Source organism: Clarias gariepinus, chromosome 26 (assembly GCF_024256425.1).
Source record: "Clarias gariepinus isolate MV-2021 ecotype Netherlands chromosome 26, CGAR_prim_01v2, whole genome shotgun sequence".
In the NCBI taxonomy this organism is placed as follows: domain Eukaryota; kingdom Metazoa; phylum Chordata; class Actinopteri; order Siluriformes; family Clariidae; genus Clarias; species Clarias gariepinus.
The window spans coordinates 6,498,151-6,521,255 of NC_071125.1; the positions used below are offsets into that span (position 1 = coordinate 6,498,151).

At 40.1% G+C, this 23,105-nt stretch overlaps 1 protein-coding gene across 4 annotated transcripts in view; it reads left to right on the forward strand.

Moving 5' to 3' along the window:
• fam171a1 (family with sequence similarity 171 member A1) overlaps nucleotides 1-20,116 on the forward strand; it is a 37,774-nt gene extending 17,658 nt beyond the window's left edge. The window contains exons 1-8 of one of the 4 annotated variants that reach the window (XM_053487945.1): nucleotides 646-707; nucleotides 2,168-2,395; nucleotides 2,733-2,825; nucleotides 5,839-5,997; nucleotides 7,901-8,077; nucleotides 16,380-16,499; nucleotides 16,935-17,049; nucleotides 17,208-20,116. In XM_053487945.1, the coding sequence (XP_053343920.1) occupies nucleotides 2,783-2,825; nucleotides 5,839-5,997; nucleotides 7,901-8,077; nucleotides 16,380-16,499; nucleotides 16,935-17,049; nucleotides 17,208-18,807 (2,214 nt within the window). In that variant the 5' untranslated portion in view covers nucleotides 646-707; nucleotides 2,168-2,395; nucleotides 2,733-2,782 and the 3' untranslated portion in view covers nucleotides 18,808-20,116. Of the gene's footprint in view, nucleotides 1-645; nucleotides 708-765; nucleotides 1,165-2,167; nucleotides 2,396-2,732; nucleotides 2,826-5,838; nucleotides 5,998-7,900; nucleotides 8,078-16,379; nucleotides 16,500-16,934; nucleotides 17,050-17,207 lie in introns of those variants that run through there. The other 3 variants (XM_053487947.1, XM_053487946.1, XM_053487944.1) reach the window with 3 other exon arrangements.
• The last annotated feature ends 2,989 nt before the right edge of the window (nucleotides 20,117-23,105 follow it).

The following is a 23,105-nucleotide window of genomic DNA, read 5'->3' on the forward strand; positions in this document are numbered from 1 at the left end:
TGCCCATGCCCTACGTCTCCTGGGATAGGCTCCAGGCTCCTCGCTACTCCGTATACAGGATAAAGTGGTACAGACGATGTGTCCTTTTCACTTTTTTGGCGAATGTGTACTCTTTGAACTATGCACAATAGATTCCGTGCCATTTTTATTTATCATAGTCTCTTGGCAACATTTGTGATATAAGAACATGCTACAACTTTTGTTTTTTGAACAGCCATGGCAAAACGACAAGGCTAATTCTACTAACATCGTGTCTGGTTAAAGACATGCCATGACCTTTCTAAGTTCTTTATACCCAGCGTAGTAATATAAGAACATAATAACCTGTTGACTACACCGACCTTATAATCAGAACTACATGCTAGTTTAGCCATAAATACACAGTGGCTATGTCAGACTGCTTGGAAAAACGATCCATTTTAACAGCACGCTGTAGCTTAGAATAATCATTTTCCAGGATTTTAGGATCAAGTCCAACTTTTACGAGAAGCTCTGGCTTCCACAGGAAGTGTGCTTTCACCCTGGCTTCCAAAACAAACCTGGAATTTCCTGGAGGAAGGAAAAGCAGCCCATTGTTCTGAGTGCGTGTTGCTATTGGCTGCTAAACAGGAAACGGACGGGGTTATCTCTGCGGCTTTTCCATCACTCTTGGAGTAAATGGAGAAAACATGAAGAACCTGCAGCATGATGAGAGGAGCATTTTACGTGTAATTAATTTTTCTTGGTTTTCAAGGTTTTAGTGGGTGGTAAGGCAGGGAGATGAAGGTTTTTGAGCTACGTGTGAAATGGATCTTTATGATTGTAAGAGATTATAGCTGCTTAAACGAGGCTTTAACGTTACTACTGTATATTAGCATGGGAACGTATTAGAGTCGTGTTGCGCGAGTTTACTTCCTGGACACAGGAGTGATTTTAGTTCCCGTAGGCATGTCCAGAACAATCTCTTATTTTGGTAATGACAAAAAGAAAAATAGAGCTTGATGCTGCTTCTGATTTTTGTTTTTTTTCCTTGGAAGAAGATTTGATAAGTGCAAGTTGGTGTTCCTGTTCTGCTGATAAAGCAATTTCCGTGCAGGAGAATATGTTTAAAGCTGGAATTCGGGTTATGTTGGTGAGGCTGATATGACAGATCCTGTATTGCAGCACGTACATTCTAAAGATGGGGTAAATATTTAGTCATGTATTCTTTTGTGTGGTGATTCATTTATTTATTTTTTAAATAAAATTATACATGTATATAGGTGTTCTCACTATACAAATTATATTCTCATTATGCACTTATTATTAATATTAATAGATTCATTTTAAGAACAAAATCTATCGAGCTGTGTTAAATATTAAGGATGGAAATTGTCAGGGACCAACTGATATGATATTATTCCGAAACCTATGTGCCGATACCATTAATATTGCGATTCTATACATTAACATTCAGGCATTTGGCAGACGCCCTTATCCAGAGAAACTTACAGTTTTATCTCATTATATATCTAAGCAGTTGAGGGTTAAGGGCCTTGCTCAAGGGCCCAACAGTGGCAACTTGGTGGTCGTGAGGTTTAAACCTGGGATCTTCCGAACCGTAGTCCAATGCCTTAACCTTAGCTTTATTCAGCAGGTTTCTCACTTAAAAACCAAGCACAGCATTTAAACAAAAAAGTTTAATTAACTTTAAATAAAATTCAATAAAAAGTTACATTTACTGTATTTATGTCAACTGCCTTAGTTATAATTTCTAAAACAACTTTATAAACAATGTGAATAGTTTAGAGTGCACCACCAAATGCCTTTAAAGTCTTAAGCGCGTGTTGATCAGTCGTGAGCACGCGGCCACAGGCTGCTTCTTTTGTCTGCGCGCGCAACTTTTAACTCGCGTATTTCAATGCTGATTAGCAGATCGAAGGCTTTTTAGCACACACAACGTTTGATACTGTACTGTCATGAAAAATGCGTTTCTGTTGCCCCACTTAGAAGCTCGGCACTGGCTGATCGGCTAGTGCGTCGCTATAATAAATGTAATAAATTATTTAAAAATCGATTTTTGGAATCAATGTGGTTGTGCATGAAAGTTTACAATATTTTATTTCTTTATTTTCACATATATATCCACACACAACGCATGTGATCGTTCGATCCAGACTTTAATTCTCATTTCTGTGTCCTTGCCCAGAAGTGGCGTTGAAGGTCCACCTGAGCGACGCCAGCACTCACCAGCCGCTCTCCGATGCCACCGTGGAGGTCTTCGCCAATCACACCCCTGTCGCTAGGGAGACCTCCGGCAACGACGGGAACATCTTCGTCAGGTTCCCGTATCGCCTGGGGGACTTGCTCGTCATCACAGCTACCAAGCGAGGCTACGTCCCTAACTCCGCCCCTTGGAAACCGACCAGGCTGCCTGGTACGATAATTGTAATTGGCTAGGATTAAGTGTTCACCTTTTGCTCAGATCTCGTTAGCGAGATGAGCTGCTCAGTGTGATAAACGTGGAGGGTAATGGACCACCTGCGTTGAGTCCCTGGAGAGAACCAGAAAGGGGAATAAAGGAGGGGGCAGGGTTGTGGGGCATGGCTGAAGGGGTTTGTCTTCTTATTGTGTTCCATGTAAATATGAATGGATTAAAGAATGTATATGACATTGTTAAAGAAATAAAACAGTGCAAGTGCTGGAAAAACTATTCAGTATTCTGCATATGCAATGTCCAACATGTGTGTGTGTGTGTGTGTGTGTGTTTCTAGTCTTCTCATCGCTGAGCTTGGATCTTCTCCCTGAGAGAGCTGCTACTTTGATGGTGTATGACGACGAGGTACAAATCGTCTCTGGATATCAAGGTAAGAAAAGTGTGTGTGTGTGTGTGTGTGTGAGAACGAGAGGGACTCTACTACTTAAATTAAAGTCATCTAAACTTAAAGATTTATCTCTGCTGCACAGTATGTCAGGGGCTACAACAACAGACACCTGTATAAGGTTCCACTCCTCTTAGCCTAAAAGTGTAATCTGTGTACAATAACACACACACACACACACACACACACACACACACACACACACACAGATCAGGAGAGTGTCTCACTGATGGAGAGTTTAGGGGTGTGGCCATAGCAGGCCATTCGGGTTGGACAAAGAGTCTGTCCTCTTGAAGGCACAGGGTGTGTGCGCGTGTGTGTGTTTGTGTGTGAGGATAGAGATTGATGTGCCTTAGAGACTCCTAGTGTTCTGTTTTTATTCAACTACTGTAACTCATTTCCCTAAAAAACACACACAAATGTACACTTTTCTCAGGGTGCCTCTGGTGTACCCTTGTAGTTATAACCTTACATAAGGGGACAATAATCTCACACACACACACACACACACACACACACACACACACACACACACACACACATAAACCTAGGAGAGATTTCACCCCATCTGCCGCAGTATTGCTGCACAGTAAGAGGCGCCCTGCCTCATGCTACACACACATGTACACACACCTACATTAAAACACACACTTGGATTCACACACCTGCTGCTTCAGGGTGAAAGTTTTCTCCAGGACAGAATCTTCTTATAATGCTGATAAAGCTGATTGTGTGTGTGTGTGCGTGTGTGCGTGTGTGTGTGTGTGTGAGAGAGAGAGAGAGAGAGAGAGAGAGAGCAAGCATCCCAGGGAAATCCTAAAGAAAAGAAAGAGAAAGGAGGATGGGGGAATAAACACTTAAAGAAGGAGGGGAGAAATAAAGGAAGTGCTCCTTGGGGATCTCATTGACGAACAGATAGACGAGGAGCTGAATATGGCACAATTGTAATGGCAGATGGTGTGTGTGTGTGTGTGTGTGTGTGTGTGTGTGTGTGCATGACTGTAGGGTGCGGATACCCCAGCAGTGTTTAAGGATCTCTAATCTGTTCATTAGACTACTTTGGATTAACTGTCTGTGTGTGCGCGTGTCTGTGTGTGTGAGTGTGTGTGTGTGTGTGTGTATATAAGAGCACCTGGTTGTGTTGCGCTGCAGTGTTGAACTGTGGTGTGGGGCGGCTACGACTCGCTGTCATGTCTGTGGAATGCAATGGAAACTCGATGACATCATCAGTCTCCAGAGCCGTACAGGAGGGCCACGGATCCATGATCTACAGCTCTACTCGGTTTAGAGGGGGAGGCATGAAGATAGTGTGTGTGTGAGTGTGTGTGTGTGTGTGTGTGTGTGTGTGTGTGAGTGTGTGAGTGTCTGTGTGAGTGTCTGTGTGTGTGTGTGTGTGAGTGTGTGAGTGTCTGTGTGAGTGTCTGTGTGAGTGTCTGTGTGAGTGTCTGTGTGAGTGTCTGTGTGAGTGTGTGTGTGAGTGTCTGTGTGAGTGTCTGTGTGAGTGTGTGTGTGAGTGTGTGTGAGAGTGTGTGTGAGAGTGTGTGTGAGAGTGTGTGTGAGAGTGTGTGTGAGAGTGTGTGTGAGAGTGTGTGTGAGAGTGTGTGTGTGTGAGTGTGTGTGTGAGTGTGTGTGTGAGTGTGTGTGTGAGTATGTGTCTGAGTGAGTGTCTGAGTGAGTGTCTGAGTGAGTGTCTGAGTGAGTGTCTGAGTGAGTGTCTGAGTGAGTGTGTAAGTGTCTGAGTGAGTGTCTGAGTGAGTGTCTGAGTGAGTGTGTGAGTGAGTGTGTGAGTGAGTGAGTGAGTGAGTGTGTGTGTGAGTGTGTGAGTGAGTGTGTGAGTGTGTGTGAGTGTGAGAGTGTGTGAGTGAGTGAGTTGCATTAAAAGTCACTTACAGTTATCGTACCCACCTACAGTTAATATTTTGGCATTTCCGCATCTGACTATTTATTTATTTATTTATTTATTTAATTTATTTATTTTTTCTCAGAACTGTAGGTTTGCCCCGTGGGTAAAGTTGAAGCCGGATACATCTTTAAAATAAATTGTATCTACTGTCTCTTTATCTATAACACTCTCTTTAACTGAAACAATTTTGCATGCGGTGTTTGTCGGAGACCTTTTCGGTGTCGTCTAATCAGTAATTTAACTTTCAATGACTGGAATCATTGAATCGATTATTTTATTTATTTTTTCCACTGGCGAGACTCCCAGCCTCCCAAAAGCAGGATGAAGACTTAATGAGCTGATGCACAACTCGTATTACAATATGTACCCAGACAACATGTGCAGTATATTGTGTCATCGTAATAAAAATAAAGCAATGAGCAATAGTGTCTGTTATAAAATTTATGATGAAAATGGTTTCCCTAGCTTTTGCTACTTTTGTTGTTGTTGTAAAGAGTGTGTCATAACGCAGATCGATAATGAGGCATTTAATGACGGATTATTTTCCTATTATTATTTGCCTTATTATATTATTATTATATTATTATTATATTATTATATTACCCTTAATATTTCATAAAATGTTGTCTGGCTGAGGTGGAATCTGATACGGTTCAAGTCTTGTGTCTATGTAAAATAAGACACAGTGGATGTGTGTAAGAGGATATCATCATATTTTATCATTTTATGAATTGAAAATAATTATAATAATTTGAATATTCAAACAGAGTATATGATTGATTTATATTGATACATTTTGTGTCTTAAGTTGCTATTGTAACCTTAGTAACATTTTTTAAGATATAAAAATGACTTTTTTTTTAGACCCTAAATAAATCAATAATATTTTTAAAAATCCATATTCTATAATACATATTGTGTGTGTTTGAAATGCCCTTTAAAATTGATACATGTAATCTGGAAATGTAAATTAAGGCACTCAATATTTCACCTCGTAATTTATTCTTTCTGTAAGGAAAGTTGTTCGAAGACTACACTAAATTGATATATATATATAATTACGTTGTGCGAGTACTGCATATGTTCTGTGTCCAGGATCGAGGCTTCAGCCGTGGGTTCAGTTCCAGAGGCGAGCTCTAAGTCTTCCTCCTAATGCTACCTACACCAACCTGACCGCCTTCCTCACTGTGACTCACTCGGGGCAGAACACACAGCACTTCCCGTACCTGCAGGGCCTCGGCTCGAACAGCACAAGTAACACAATGGACACACACACACACATACAAACACACACACACTCTCTGTCATCTCTGTCGACTGCTTTCAAACTCAACAGGTGTGCTCTTAATACACCAATGTATCAAAATCCTATTACAAGTCCTGCGTTCTATTCAAGAATACAAGGGACAGAAAAGGGAAACGAAAGAGACGGGAAAAGGTTAAAGGGTATTCTCACAAGGTTACGTCTCGGCATGACGGTAACCTGGAGATGATGTGAGATAATAAGCTCTTCTCTTAACATGTGTAAAGTCCTTGGTGATTACACACAGGAAGAGAAGAGTCTCCTAACATCTCCAGGTCACCGTCATACCGAGACGTAGCCTCGTGAGAACAGCCGCAGTTCCCTTTTCCATGTCTTGTGCTCTGAATCTGTTAAACAAAACAAAAAATAGCAAACAAAATGTGGATCAGTAGATGAACACGCACAACACGTTGTACACCTTGTATTTGTTTGTAAAATTATATTTGCAAGATAGATTTGCAATACAAATCGAATCGGCTTCTAGGTATTGTGATAATATTGGATCAGTTTGTCCTTTGTGATTCCCCTTCCCTGTGCTTTTACACGTTTACTTATAGACGATTAGCACAGTTTTACTTGAATGACTGGCTTTAAACCCTTAGGTGAACAGCAGGAATGGCTTCTTTCCTCACTGCTGCATGATGGGAAAGGCAATTGATTGCAGGGTAAAGAGTATTGATAAATGAGAGAAAATTGGGGAGAAAAATCATTAATCAATTTACGTGGCAGATCCATCGTGCAAGGCCCTGTGTTCGTTTTTACCTTTAGAAATTCAGATATGAATTTCGAGTCCTATGTGTGCGGATTTGTGTATCACCACATTGACTCCAAAACCGATCGGAAATAATTCATTACATTTATAATAAAGATGCACCATTCGATCTGTGGTTTTCAGCTTGATCAGCCACGAGCAATCAGCCTTAGACATTCTGTGCCGAGTGGAACAACTGAAAAATGTTTTTATGGCAGCATTTAAACTATATAAAATAACCTTAAATCCAAAAGTTTAACATTTAACTTGAAATTAAATAAAACAAAACGCTCCATTTAAACTTAGTAGCATGCATCTCTGTACAGTATCTCATCTGCCATACCAAATGTGTGGATAGTTTAGAGCGACCCCTGTAGGATTAAAAAGAAACAGCGACGTTTTTTTATTGTCTAAAATACTTAAAGTCCCTGTGTAGGGGAAACTCTGGGGAACAAAAGAAAGTGCCGCAGACACACAATTCTATTCCAGGCGATCAGTAACAGGAGGCTTGATGACACAAGCTCAGCTTCTGACGAAAATATTTCTCCAGGATTGCTGACTCCTTCTCTAAGAATTTAAAGGTGCTGTGGGATAATATTATGATCCATCCATTTTACATCACCACTCTAATTCCAACTCTGGCTGGAATGCATTACAGAGAATAGCCTGATGGCTTGGAGTCATCTTATATTGATTGCAGATGTTTAAATTCTACTAGAATGTAATTTTCAGCACAGGCTATTTTAGATATGTGTTTTTTCTATCAATAATAAAGATAGCAACAATAATTAAAAGAAGGCTCCTTGTTGTCTAGTGTAGACGTATGATCCATAAAGGGTAACAGTAAGTCATGCATTTTTAAATACTCTCGTGTGTAGCACCACCGCCATATTTGATCCATTTGATCCTCTGTATTGGTCTCGCAGGACTGAATTTGCCAATTAGTTTTATCATTGTAGGATGTACCATTACCCGAATGGCTAAAAGGGTCTTGTGCATTATATATTTCTTTTCTCCCCGCCTTCCTTTTGTTCTACTCACACATAGTTTTCAATCGCACCTCGCCCATCGCCTTATTCACTTTGTCTCTCTCTCGCCGGTAGGCAGCGACCGCAGGTTTGAGCTGACCCCTGTAGCCGCCATCAGCGTTCACCTTTTAGGCAGCGATGGGGCAGAGCTTCACGTCAGCGAGCCAATCAGTGTGAGTTTTCCTCTCCCTGCGAACAGCGGCTTGAAAGAGAATGACCACATTCCCGCCTGGAGGTTCGATCCCAAGCTCGGTGAGTTTAACACGCTCAGGCACACAGTCAGTGTTGTACAAGACATCGTAGTGAGCCACCAGGGTGTACCGTGCTTTGTTTGTGTATGTGAAAAGCGGAAAAGACCGAGCACTTCAGTCGCCAGATTTCCTGTTCCCTTCATCTGCTAATCAGCAGGATGAGTCGCGTATAAGGTTTTAGGACTGCGAGCAGGATGGGAATGTTTTTGAAAATGTCAATAGAAAGTGGTGGGGATGTTCTGACAGTGGAACAAAAAGGTCAGCCAGGTCAGTATGAAGTGTTGTAAACATTGCTTGAATGGTGCCGTGAAGCTTGTGCAATTCCCCCTTTACACACTCACACACTCTCTTTCTCTCTCACACACGCACACACTGGGAATGGGGGTGCGGTGTCTTTATAAGCTTAAGCACCCTATTTATCAATCTATACTACGAACAGCTACATGTACTAAAATGCAGCATTTAGTCTCTCTCTGTCTGTCTCTCTTTTTTATATATTCTTGTAGTTTTTATCTTGTTTGCTAATTACTCAAGCATTTTCAAGGCTTGTCGAGGCACCCATTGCTCGAAAGGGGAAAAATCCCTGTTAATAAGCACATAATACGCAATAATCAAATGGTACAAAATAACACCAGACCTAATCATATCTGAGTCACAAGGCTTTATAAATTCATAATCCAGCACAGAATCAGTCAAATCTGCTTCAAATGACCTGATACAAAAACACAGAGCTGGATGTTGTTTATAATTTTAATTGCAATTTTACTATACACTTAAAAGTTAATAAGAAGAGCTGTACATTCCGGCAGGGTTGTGCCGGCAAAAAGCTGTTGTTAATGTTAGGGGAAAATTTATGGAAAAATATGATCTCGACATTGATTTTGGCGTGGTTGTCGGTGAAACCAACACTGCTGATCTCCTGGGATTTTTACATGAACAGCCTAACAGCGTTTACACAGAATGGAGGAAACACCTTGTTTGAGCTGAAAGGGAGGCTTCGTTGAAAACAAAAAGTCACATTCTTTAAGGCATTCATTTTCGTTTGCTTCACCTAGTCGTGAAGGTAAGAGCACTGTTGCACAGCCAATGAGGAAATGTTCTCTCTTTAGGGAAATTGGAGCTCACTGATAACGTGATTAGACAGGGAATCATTCAGCTGTAGAGTTTCCGATCATTATCTTTGTTTGCTTATGTTATGCTCCGGTAGCAAAAGAAAATAAAAAGTCATCTTAACTGCGTTTATTGCAAAATTACATTTGCAAGCATGCTGAAGTGTGTACAGTATATCAAAAATATTAACCATACTATACTTTAAGATAGATATGGGAAACTTGGTGAAAAGATCAGCACCATGAGTGTTTGTTGAAATCAAATCAAGATGAAACTTCATTCCAAATAGAATACACAGTGGAACCTTGGATTACGAGCATAATTCATTCCAGGAGCGGGCTTATATTCCAAAACACTCGTAAACTAAATAGAATTTTTACATAAGAAATAATGGAAAATCAAATTATTTGTTACACAGCCCAAATGTGTGTGTGTGTGTGTGTGTGTGTGTGTGAGTGTGTGAATCTAAAGTAGGCTCCCCTCTCCCCCTTCTCGTCTTACACAGTATGCAGTACTTATAAACCAAAACTTTTCCAGGTCAAAATTTATTAAAAATCTTTGCTCGTCTTGCGGAACACTCGCAATCCGAGGTTTCACTGTAATATACTGGGCATAACTTGTACAAAGCCTGTGGAAAAGTATTGAATGCTTGCCCAGGGGAAAACAAAGCTTCATTCCAATGTGTCATTGTGCCATAAATGTGCTTTTATAAACTCTGTAAAGGTGGTAAAATGGTAAAATGTGGATTGTTACATATCCAAACCTAGCTTTAATAATTTAGGCAGGCTGCATGTGATTGTAACGAAAATTGACACCATGACATTCAAATTTGAAAAATTTTGCATAGTCAAATACATGAAAGAAGTTGTTGGGAAGGGTATGCCTGTGTGTGTATATACTGTATGATGTTCTGGTTAAATAGACCTATAGTGAATATAGCGTTTTCACAATGTATGTTCGTTCAGTGTTTCTCAGTTTCAGGTGTTTCCCTGCTTCCTTCTCTGAATGAGGTTTGTGTGTTAAAGGAAAGTCTAAAACACAAGAATGTCTAGGATGGAGCTAATCCAGGACCTGGACTGATAAAGACTCCGACAATTTATGTAGATCCGCCAGCCATTCTGCATGTTGCACAGAAACATTACATTTTAACATCAATTAAAGTTTGTATGAATCATCAGTCAACCGCATGGTAAAGTCTTCTTTTCAGAAAATTAGGCATCTGGATTTCTCAGGAGTTTTCATATTAGGGACCCTGGATCATTTTCCAGTTGTCCACACAATAACACTTGGCCCCAAAATCCAATTCATGTCGATCAGTGAGGACGAACGTGTTCCGGGCTCGGGAACCGTGCTGGTAAAGGTGGTCTCTTGCATGGTACGGCTTACACAGACAGGAATTGAATGAGATATGACAGCCAATCATACCTGAACATGGAAGTGGACCACTGTTTAGAATGCAGTATCATCAGTGCATACTAATTAATCATGCCTAGTGTAAAAGCGTCTTCAAATTTTCTTTTATTAAGGGTCCGCTCTGGAACCCGCCCTGCCCCCCTTCCCCCAGTCTCACTTTATTTGACTAATCTTTTGACAGATGCTCACATCCCTTCTCGAATGAAATGGCACCCTTGCTTTCAAGCAAGGTGAATAAAAAAAGGTTTGAGTTTGTTAATGTAAAATTTTATTTGAATATAAGTTCAAGTTATCAATCAGTATGTTTTGCCAATATGAGATAGATGGTATATATAGCAGTTTGCTAAGTATTTTAGGTAACAATGATACCACTTTTGAAAATGGTGCTTTCTATTTACATCTGGACGGAAATTTTTTTTACCAGGCCTGGTGTCAAATCTCACACGTTAGAAAGGAACCTGATCAAATGTTTCATCTGGCATTTTGAACTGGAACTTTACTGCAATCTTTCTCATTGTCTCTAATGCAGTCTGTCTACAAAATTTAATCTTGTTTATTCTACTGGATTTTACGAAACATTAACACACCCCTTGTACTTTGTTCTAAATGAATATGAAGAAACAGAGTTCAATTGGTTGCAAATTAATGTGGAGGGACGGAATAGACAAGGTTTTTTTCTGTAATATAGGTCGTTTGTTAGACTGTATCTTAGCAGCCAGGAATAAACAGAGGGAGAGACAGAGAAGGGGGTGGAAAACAACAGACGCGACACTAACTCGATTTCAGCTTTCTTAGTGAGTGTTTCAGCTTTAGGCTCTTGCTCAAGCGGTTTTTCACAAGAAAGAAATGCCACGAGTATCTGATTACAGCCTTTTGATCCAGACGCTGACGTGCCGAGGATGTCGGCAAACATGGTTAAGCTCGCCGTTGGAGCATGTGAATGTAACACAATCGCATGTGATTAATGTGTCAGTTCGCGTGACATGAGGCCTTTTGTCCAGCTGGGCGTGGCTCTTGTGGGCTCATTCACAAAGAACCCTCAAGACAAATTTCCATATGGGTTTAAGTGTGATTTTACGTAGGCCTGTATGTGAGTGCGCCTGTATGATTATACTGTAGGTGTAGGATAATTGCTGCTCTGAAGTGTCTCATTGTTGCCTATAACAATTACAAAGAATTACCTTGGAGTAACATTAAAGGAGCGATTTGTAATTATTATGTGCCCTGAAAACACTTTATCCTTCCCTCCGGCTGACCCCTGTCTCTTTGCTCAGGCTACACATACAATACCAGTCAAAAGTTTGCACATACCTTAAAAGATTCAGTGATTTTTTAAAAAAAATTCTACATTGTAAAACGGCATCCCAAATATGCAATAATCTCCTTTTAACCAGTTTTGTGATTTCTGAGGCTGATAACTTTAAATGAACGTCTCCTCTGCAGCAAAGGTAAGTTTTGGTCTTGCTTTTCTGGGATGTTCTTCATGATCATGAGAGCCAGTTTCATCATGGTGCTTTATGGGTCTTCAAATGCACTTGACAATACTGTTCTTGCAAGAACGTAGGAACAGCTAACCTACGTACCTTAAAATAACAACACGACTGTTGTTGTTCTTGTTGTTACTTAATTACATAGCTATATGGATTCTACAACATAGAAAATACCAGTCCAAACTTCTGACCTGGCACAAAGTGTATTTAAAAGCAAGTAGATTGTCAGATCATTTTTGATTCACCCACAATTTTCAGATTGTGAAGGTTACAGTATATACAGTACAGTTGTATATTAATGTTTGATTTCATAACATTGTTTTAGCATGCCTTGCCTTCCATGTCTAATATAGTATAAATTCAAAACCATGTTAATTGGCATTTAAGCTCTCAATGTATTGTTATTGTGGTGGATCAAGCAAATCCCATGTTCTAAACAATCTCTAAATAAATACTTGTCATATTTTAGTGATCTCTTCATTATAGAAACCAGCATGTAATGGAAAATTCAAGCTCATTAAAAGCACCACGCTCTGCATTAGACCAGTGCTGTAACAGCTTACAAGTCATTGAGTACCATTTTGAATATAATGGATGTTGCGACATCATTGGGAGAGTGTGGTGGTAAAATGGCTTCTTAATCCAGTTTAACAGCACACTGAACAGAGCAGACGGGCCATGATTAGTTGATGTAAATTGGGCTTGGCCTTTGTGTTTTAGTAAAATCTTTTCCATTTCTTCAGCGTAATAGGTTTGATGTTGGAAATGCTTGCGCCGTGTGTTCTGCAGTATTGTGTCTATTCTGCAGTGCCATTGTAAGCGCATGGTGACTGGTTGCTGAGTCGTTGTGGATTAAATGGCAATCGATAGAAACTCCGTCTAGCTGTGGTGGAAAAACCACAGAAAATATGCTGCATCACTAAACCTCTCGCTCTTTCAGTGTATCCCAGTGACTCTTTCTTTCCCATTAAAGTGTCTGTTTGTATCCAGGCTGTAATTTAACTTTACAATGTCACTTTGTTACTTTACTTTATTTTATTTTCTTATACAGTATATCATGCTTATTGTTGAAATGATATACTTGTATTCCTGGAACATATTTATTTAGGCCTTGCACAAACATGTTTATTTAAAGTTTGCATGTTCTCTCATCCAGCAAATGATTTGTGCTATTATACAGTACTGTGCAAGAGTCTTGAGCAACCGTGATTTTTGCATATGAAATTAAATTAAATTATGTTCAATAAATTAAAGAAATGGGAACAAATGCTTTAATGCAACAGGCTGCAAATTGCTTAAAGATGCAATGTAAAAAATTGCTTGTTTATGTACAGTAACAACCTCAGCAACAACCTCATTTCCCCTCTCGTCCGTTCCCATCACTCACAATTCAGCATCACCAGAATGCTAATCATCGGCCTGATCATCTGTCATCATCTGCACCTGTTTCTCACTGGTTTATGCCTTTTTATGCTTAAATGATTTAAATGTCACTGAGTGGCTCAAAAAAGAAAAAGCATTACTCTGAAACTGCTTAGGTGCAGGGACTGGACTGAAAATGTGAGGCAAGAATTTGCCAAAAATGAGAGCCAAATGTAAAAATGAGAAAGCATGGAGAAATATTACTCAAGACTGTATTAATTATACAGAAATGGCTGGCTGTTTGGATACAAAATATGAAGAAATAAGGGTTGCTCAAGATTCTTGCACAGTACTGTGTATCTCAATCAAATTAGCTCAGGTCAACATTCAGTCTCGTTTAGAAAAGGGGAAAAACATGGATAAACCAAAAAACTTCATCCACCCTGGGTTAAGACATGCCAGTATGCTAGAGTAAACAAATCATGTAAAATGGATACTTTTTATGCGTAAAGAGAGTAAGTGTCCCTAGTGTTTACTGGTTGTATTTAACCACATTTGCAAGGTTTTTTTTGCTAATGTACAGTAGGTTTTGCTTAGGTTAGTATCAGTTCAAGTTGCTAAAATCCTGTAAGTGGCTCGACACCAAATCTAATTTTAGTTACTTTTAGATATCGTACATATTTTAGTTTTAATAATTTTACTTGTAAACGTTGTAAGTTTAGTCATACAATTATATGAGCTACAAACTTACAGATGTAGATTAAGTTTTAAATGAAAGTACAGCATTAACGTAAAAATCATGAATTTATAAATGTTTATTATACATTTCCTTTTTCACTGACTGCATCCTAAAAAAAATATTATTTTTTTTCTTTTCCTTTTTACTCAAGTACATATTTTTGTACAAGATTTGTCCAATTGTAATGGATAATAATTATAACACATTAGTTATGCCCTTTTTAAGTATAATTTCTCAGTACGTTTCCCACTCCTGGTCTCAACCAAACCTAATCAGGCTTGTAAATGAATTTCTTCTCCTTTTAGTTTATAATTAACCCAGTCAAGAAAATGCCACCCAATGTCATTACAGGTCAGGGCTGTTGCTGCCACATGTGGTATTCTTCATAAATTACTATAAGCTGTAAAACTATAAGACAAGTACAAATGCATGCATAAACTAGTGACGCACAAAGTTTTATGCTGAAATGTATGTTGTTGATTTTGCAAGCAAGGTATAAATACATGAATAATTTTTTATTGTTGACTTTGCTTTAAACCAACAACTCGACCAAGGAATATTAAAAAAGAGGGCTGTTCACAAAGACATCTTTCAATAACATCAAGTTTTACCCTTTTTTTTTTTATTTAACTATAATTGTGTTAATTATGGATTAGAGCATTTCGAGACTAACACTAAAGTGACTTATCTGAAAGAAGGGAAACAAGAAATAGTCATAATAACAGTAGCAAATGTAGGTTTAGACATTTAATCATTAAAAAAACTACACAAGTTTCTTTCCTTCTCGCATGCCTGTGTTGGATCAAGAGTGAAATCTCGTTATTTAATATCCTGCTAAATTCACTATTTACTTTTTCATTATAATAATAATATTCTTTAGTCCTGGTCTTTAAAAGGTAAAGATTAATTTAAAAATCAACTTTCACCTTTAATTATTAGCCATGCAAACTGTTTAGCAGAAACAGAAAACTGTGACTGTCAGTTCATGAAATAAATGTGATGACCTGGTCATTAAGTAAGAAGGACTAAGTGCTTCACATGAAGCGACGTACCATCATTCAACGTGGCCATAGAGGCATGCATTCAGCTGCCTATCACACAGTATGACTGCAGATCAATCCCTGCTATCCGTTATCACCCAAGACAGGATGGGTTCCCTGCTGAGTCTGGTTCCTCTCAAGGTTTCTTCCTATGGCCATCTCAGGGAGTCTGTCCTTGCCACCGTCGTCCTCGGCTTGCTCATCAGGGACTATCTATCATTTTAATTCATACACATTCACATTTTATACAAACTTCCATAATTTCTTTTGATTTTGCTTTGATTGTGTAAATCTGCTTCGGACAGTGACAATTGTTAAAAGCGCTATACAGATAAATTTTATGAATGAATGAATTGTACAAACATCTGGAGGGAGTGTTATAAACTGAGGTTGCTTCAGTTGGTTAGGTCGAAGCTCAGCAACGTTATGTGGCAATAAAATGAAGTCAGCTGACGACCTGGTCATTTAGTACATTCAGGTCATCACCCCAGATCATAACACTCCCTCCAGATGTGGCCACGATGCATGATGATGCATGATGATTGCTTCATGCGCTTTCCTTCTTACCCTGACACACCCATCGTTCTGTAATAGGGTCAATCTGAGCTCATCCAACCACATGACTTTTTCCCATCGCTCCAAACTCCAATCTTTATGCTCCCTAGGATATGCTTTAAGTATTTCGCTATGACTAGTCTCACAACTTAGTGGTTTTCTTATGAGCACACATTCCTGAGAGTCTCTCGTCCCATCACTGCGTGTGTGGAAATACTCTTACTTTCACTAGTGGTAATGATTACGGCCATTTGGTATTAGTAGCTCAAGGGTGTTTCACACCACTCTAGTGTTGATTTTTTTCCTATCACAGCACACCCTATCATATCCTATTCTCTACAGTATTTTGTGTCTGACATAAGAAATGGTTATCTAAGTTTGAAAGATGAATCTGTAGTGTATTATCACAACAAAAGGACTATTATTATTAATAATAATTAATAACTGGAATACTAAATGTAATGTTTGTAGATGTTAATATATTTGCAGTGTGGCTGAATACGGAAATATGACCCTCATGTTTAAATTTATATATAAATTATATATATTTGTACGTTAATTGAATATTGTATATATTTGTGTGTGTGTATGTAGGGGCCTGGTTAAAGAGTAGTTTGGGCTACGTGCAAAGAGAAGGAGGAGGTGAGCTCATCCTTAACTACATCGCCCCTCAGCTCGGTTACTGGGTAGCAGCCATGTCGCCTATAAACACAGGTAACACACACTGCATACCTTACTAGCAGGGACCACCCGATACGATATCATCACCATACCTAGGTGGCGATTCGATTCAGATTATTTAAGTATCATGATTTTTAAAATATCCAGATTTGATATTTAATTTAAGATTTTTTTTTTGCAATTTTTAAGAAATTTAGCAAATACAGTCATTTCCTCCTAACACACAGGATGCTGTGCTCTTCCTAGCAGGCAAAGTTTATAGTGTGCCACCTGCAGGATTGTGGAGGAATGACAACATTTTACAATCTTCTGTACAAACTCCAGCTAAAAATATTTAAATTTAAAATAGTTTTTCCCCTATCTCAACTAACTAGCTAGCAATGCTACATTTTCTTTCATATCTTGGTTGTCGTTCAAATCGTGGCTCAAAATGTTCATTCTCTAGTATTTTGTGGGTGTGTGTTTCAGGTCCTGTGGTCGCAAAGGACATCAGCACATACCACACTGTGTTCCTTTTGGCCATCCTGGGAGGCATGGGTCTCATCCTGCTCTTCCTCCTCAGTCTGCTGCTCTATTACTGCAGGTGTGTGGTTTTTCTGTGTGCGTTTTCTTCACGTAACTTATTTAGCAGCATTTAGTATCAGCCATTGGATTATGATGACTTGAATGGTTGAGGAATATTTGTTGTGGACATCAGAGTGTCAGTATGTTTCCTCATATTTCCGATGTCTGTTTTACCAGGAGAAAGTGCTCGCGCTCAAAGCGGGCTCACCAGAAGTACACTCTTACCTCGTCACTGGACAGCTCCAAACGAGACCAAGCCACATCCATGTCCCACCTCAACCTCATCAACGAAATCCAGCTAGACCATGTAGGGGTGGAACCAGACCTGCAAACACCCATGCTGAACATCGTCCCTCATGACTCCTCCACCAATGAGCTGGTGTCATCTCGGAACGAACTCGGGAGTCGCTCCCACTGCGAATATCGTCGCAGCTACACCTCTGCCGTGTCCTCGGCTGTCCATCCTCTACACGCATCTGCATCGTCTTCATCCCCGTATCCGCTGCACCACGCTGCCTCAGCTGGCCGCTTGTCCTCAGAGAGCAAGGCCAGTCCACGCGAGCTCCGCCTTTCTCCTTCCACGACTTCACCCACAGCTTCTCCAGAGAGGGATCTGGGGTCGGAGCATCGTCCATCAGACTTCCTTCTCTCACGGTCAGTAGATCAACTTGAACGCCCCCCGGGCCTTCTGCCCCGCCCCGGGGCACTGCTCTGCTGCATGTCGGAGCTTCAGGTAAGCCAGGGCGGAGCAGGATATCAGAAAGGACGTCCCACTTTACTAATCCCCGCCCATTACATGCGGCTGCCTGGGACGCACCCTCTCTCAGGACAAGCGCTTCTGCTCCAGTCAGATGAGCGGAGCGAGCTCGAGAGCATCCGAGCAGAGCTTAACGCATCCCATCAGCCTCAAGCTGAAGTAGGGCAAGTGAACAACTTGGGCAAAGTGAAGGAGGAGGAGGGGAAAGTAGGAGCGAGGGAGCCAACAGGAGGGACAGTGGGTGATTGGAAGGCAGCTCTCCCTGAAGCCTTGTCTATTCCCAACTCTTTAAGTGAGGCAGCTCTTGGGGTGGTACAGATGAATGGAGAAGATCAGCTACTAGCTGAGAAGACGTTAATGGAACTGAGGGGAGGAAAGCCCCTCCCACATCCCCGCGCCTGGTTTGTGTCACTGGACGGCCGCTCGAATGCGCACATCCGCCATTCCTACATCGATCTGCAGAGGGCAGCACATGGTGCCAGTTCTGTTGGCAGCAACGATGCCAGTCTGGACTCAGGTGTAGATGTGAGTGATGTCACACCAGGCCGCAAGGCCAAAAGTAAGGAAAAAGCCCGGGTTATGCCACCCACTGTTGCGTGCACATCGCTGGTATTTGTGGAGGGGGCTAAGGCTAATGCTGATGTTAACGCTCATTCAGAACCTGATGAGAGTGAGAGCCCAACTCCTGCCTGCAGCCCAGAAGAAAACTCGCTCAGGCCCTTGTTGCCCAAAGCTGAGATCGAGGAAGAGACTATAATGCTGCCTTCACCTCCACTGCTTCCCACTCCTCCGCTCCCATCACCTCCTCCGCTCCCTGATCTCACCGTGGAGGTGGAAGATGAATCAAGAGGGGACAAGGAACAGATACTGAGGACTGAGCGTGCCCAAACAAACCTTAAGCTTTCCTCGAGCAACAGCGCCCCGGATGGTTTGGCTGCTCCTGAGGACAGCGACGAGAACAAGAAGAGTCCGTGGCAGAAGCGAGAGGAGAGGCCACTGCTTGCCTTTAACCTCAAATGACCCCTGACGTTTGGCCTTTTTACCTGTGGATTTGCCTTGTGGCTAAAGGATTTGGGGGTCTGCCTTTTACGTTACTTGTAAAAGCGAAAAGCCGAAGCGACCGAAATCAATAATAGCTTCCGGGAACTTGCTTGTGTGTGTGAACGAAAAAGCACTGCGCTAAACACGTATATGCACAACAGCTATGCCTTTTTAAAGAAACTGCAAACGAAAGCCATTGTATGAAGGTGAGATGTTTAGCTTTATGAACTGCTGCTGGTGTTCAGGTAAGCAATAGGATCTTCAACTGGCAGCATACGGCACTGAACGCTGCGTCTTGTCCACAGTAAATGTTTAATCACGGGTTCGTCCACCTTGTCCCAGCACTTAGCTGAACGAAATCACTCGTTTGTGGATTAGCAGAAAGTCTTCCTTAAACGAAACTAAGAATGAAAATCGAGTCTGTCAAGATTTTGCGTCTGTGGTTTCAGCCTCTCAAGCGAGTGTTTGCTTTTTTTTATGCATCAGAGGCGAGTTTTGAATCTCGAGTGATGATTAAATGCAGTATTTCCTCCTCAGTATGATAATCAAGTCTGTGTATAATCTGTAGCATCTGTGAACTTCCTGTTGTGCTCCACACTCGAGACTAAAGACGCACAGCTATGCATTATGTTAACTTTAGTTAAATTGTCTTTTTTTTTTTGGCTTTATAATTTGCAATTGTATTATGTGTGTTTTTTATTGTAATCACTTTTTTTCGCAGCTTAAGTGAACGTTTTATTCAGTTATTCAGTTATTGTCTTTTGCTTGTCTCATACACACAAATTGCTCTGTCTGTCTGAAGTGCCTACGTAGCAGCTGGGTTCATTTACAATCCTCGCATCTTTTCGGAGATCCTGTCAAATATCTATGCTCTGCCTTTTTTTAATGTCATGCAGAAAACTTGTTTGTATGTCAATACAGTGTGTGTGTACGTGTACAGTGTGTACAGTGTATGTATGATGCTTCTCTACTGTGTATTTCTCTATCTGTGGAGAACAATTTTGGGAGTTGAATCAAATATGCGTGAATGTGCGTGAATCAATATGCTACACTTGTTTGCAGTTGTCAATCTTTGGCCAAATGCGTGTTTGTGTGTGTGACATTGTATGAATATAAAAGTTGTTCTTGATGCCCTTAAGAACTTTGACCTAATCACATTGCAATCTATCCACAACAAACCTCTTTTTGAATGTCTGGACTGATCACTTGTGATATGAATGAGTCCAATTATCCACATTTTTGTTTTTAATCCAATTTTAATTAAAGCATCTTATTATTTTGAGAATCACTGCTAGGAATAAACACCTATTACAAATGCATAACCCACTGTGATCATGTCAGGGAATTGCACTGGAATGTTTCTCTATTCATCATTTCTTTAAGGGGTTCAGTCATTTCAAATACAATTATCCAATCTAATCCTGTAAAAAAAAAAAAAGAGAGAGAGAGAATATTTTATTGCTGACAACGGTTTCCCTCATAACCTTGGGTTCAGAAAAATCACCTCTGACCATCAAAGTTACTGTTCGGATCAAGAGTCAAAGAGTTCCAATAGAAAGGAAAAGGCTTCATTTAAATGTTGGAGTGAATGTGAGTGGACATGTGGACGTGGTTGACCGAGATGAAAGGTAACTACAGTACGTACATGTACTTTGTTAGTACTTAAGTGCAGTTTTCATTTATCTGTACTTTACTTAGAGGATACTCATACTTTTACTCAACCACATCATACAAGAAATATCTATACTTTCTACTGCACTACATTTCTGCATGGTGTTGCTTTACATAACCACTAATAGTGTCTAATAGTATTAGAAGTGTTAAATTCGATATGCGTCTGGATATTATGATTTCCTTCCCTCCATAAAATACTCAATCAGAAAGAGACTCTTTTACTATGACTTTAAGGCTCTTGTAATCTTATACAAGCTGAATATTTTTGATACCTAAGTAAATTTAAAGGTACTCACTTTTGTATTTTTGTTCCATTTGAATTGTAAATGAAGGACTTTGATTTAAGTACAGGATTTGTGTACTTTGCCCACCTCTGGTGGTTAAGTATAGTGGACACACATCACATTAAAAACAGCTTACTGTAGGTAACAGACTTTAGGAAATAAATTCTACTGAGCTCCTCTTTTGAACTACAGCTGATGCAATCAGATTGTGCGTGGGTTTCCCTGGCACACATGGCACTATGTATAAAATGATACAGATACAGGCCTTCAGTTCATGGTTATATAAAAAACAATAAAACTGAGGAAAATCTACAAGTCTTTGACCATTGCCTGGTCAAATCTCCGATCTTCATGTCTTTAACCATGATTTATGCTATGATTTATTTTTATTTTTTTACACAAACAAAAGTTTACACACTGTTTTTTGCTATAATAATTGATGACAGATAGAACAGGGGAGACTTTTACAAGCTGACTAGAATCCTACAGTAATACAGATAATAACACTTTACAACCACATTAAGCAAAAAAAAAAAAAAAACAGCATCTCAGCATGCATAACCTTTCAAACCTTTAGGTGGATGAGCTTCAAAAGCCATAGGAATCTAAAGCTACAGTTCACCCAAACTAGACAGTTAAAGATGATAAAATTGTCACCTGGTCTTTTTTCAAGCTTCACCAACTTTGGAACATGATTTTTTTTTTCCTTTTTTATTTCATACTGGCATCTTGAATAGTTTGTAATTGTTTGTTCTTATGTCACCACACTAGCTATAAAATACTCATGAAAGCCATAATGGGGAAAAAACAATACTACTGTTATAGATTTCAGTCGACCTGAAAGTACAGTACAAGCACGCTGTTTAACTGACTCTTCTCCAGGTAAGATGAGCACTCATCAGGAGTAACCTTCATCTGTTTTCATGAAAGATTACACCATCCTTAAGCAACTGGGTTATTTGTCAGCCACTGTCATCCTCCATCACCTTCATCCTGCTGTTATTTTTAAAAAGCATGTACTGATCCATATTTGTAGCACGCCAAGCACTGGATCACCTTCATCTACCCAGTTCTCGCCTAGTGAGGATATTCAGGTCATTTTGTCAATAATTTCGGTCTCAATATACTTTTCTGGTTTTAAAATCTAGAAACGTTTAATACCGGACTGGGAGGATTGTATATGTTTAAAGTTCAAAACCACAAAGACTACACAAGCACTTCATAGCATTGGACAAAAATTGTTGCCTACATTTTTTTTTCCAACTTCTTAACTGGATGTTTAGTTGAGATAAAAGCATCTACTACTAAATAAATGTAAATGTTTTGATGATTAAACATTACCTATCCTAATGGTAAGGTACAAGAATGCAACAAAGCCACTTTGAGGAATACATGTCAGTCTGGATCTGGAATCGATTCCCACCTTGGGTCTGTGAGCATGGGGTTTGCATGTTTTCCCTATGCTTTGGTGGGTTTCCTCTGGTTTCCTCCAGCAGTTTGAGGATATGCAGATTAAGCTATTCGGCGTTCCTAAATTGCCCATAGTGTGTGTGCCCTGCGATGGATGGCATTGGCGAACTAATAACTTTAGTTATTAAGTTATTAACTAAGTCTTTAGTATATATTTTTTTGCCTTTTCTTTGCAGAATCTGTTTATGGTCGCTTGTGTCTCGTTATTTTGAACTTAGTCCAGCCAATTCTGTTTTTTAGAGTGGCTTAGCACTGTTGCTTTGCATCTCCAGGATCCGTGTTTGATTCTCACCTCGGGTCTGTGTGCATGGAGTTTCCATGTTTCCTCCGCGTACTGCGGTTTCTTGCCACAGTGCAAAGACATGCATTTTGGCATTCCTAAATTTTTCGTTGTGTGTGTGTGTGTGTGTGTGTGTGTGTGTCCTGTCAAGGATTGGTACACCATCCAGTGTTCAGGCCCTAAGTCTCCTGGGATAGGCTCCAGGTACCCCACTCCCCTGTATACAGATTAAAGTGCTGTAGACTATCATTAGTTCTTTCCGTGCTTGGTGGGTTTCCTCGGGGTACTCCGGTTTCCTCCCACAGTCTAAAGATATGCAGGCTAATTGGCGTTCCCAAAATTGCCCGTAGTGTGTGAGTGTGTGCTCTGCAATGGATTGGCACCCTGTCCAGGGTGTACCCTGCCTCGTGCCCTAAGGCTCCTTGGAAAGGCTGCAGGTCCACAAGCGGTATAGAAGATGAGTGAGTGAGTGAGTGAGTGGGACTCTCATTGAATTAGTATTATAATGCATTTATTTTAATAGGAGGGATTTTTTTCAAATCTTAACTAAATAAATATTTTAATTACTG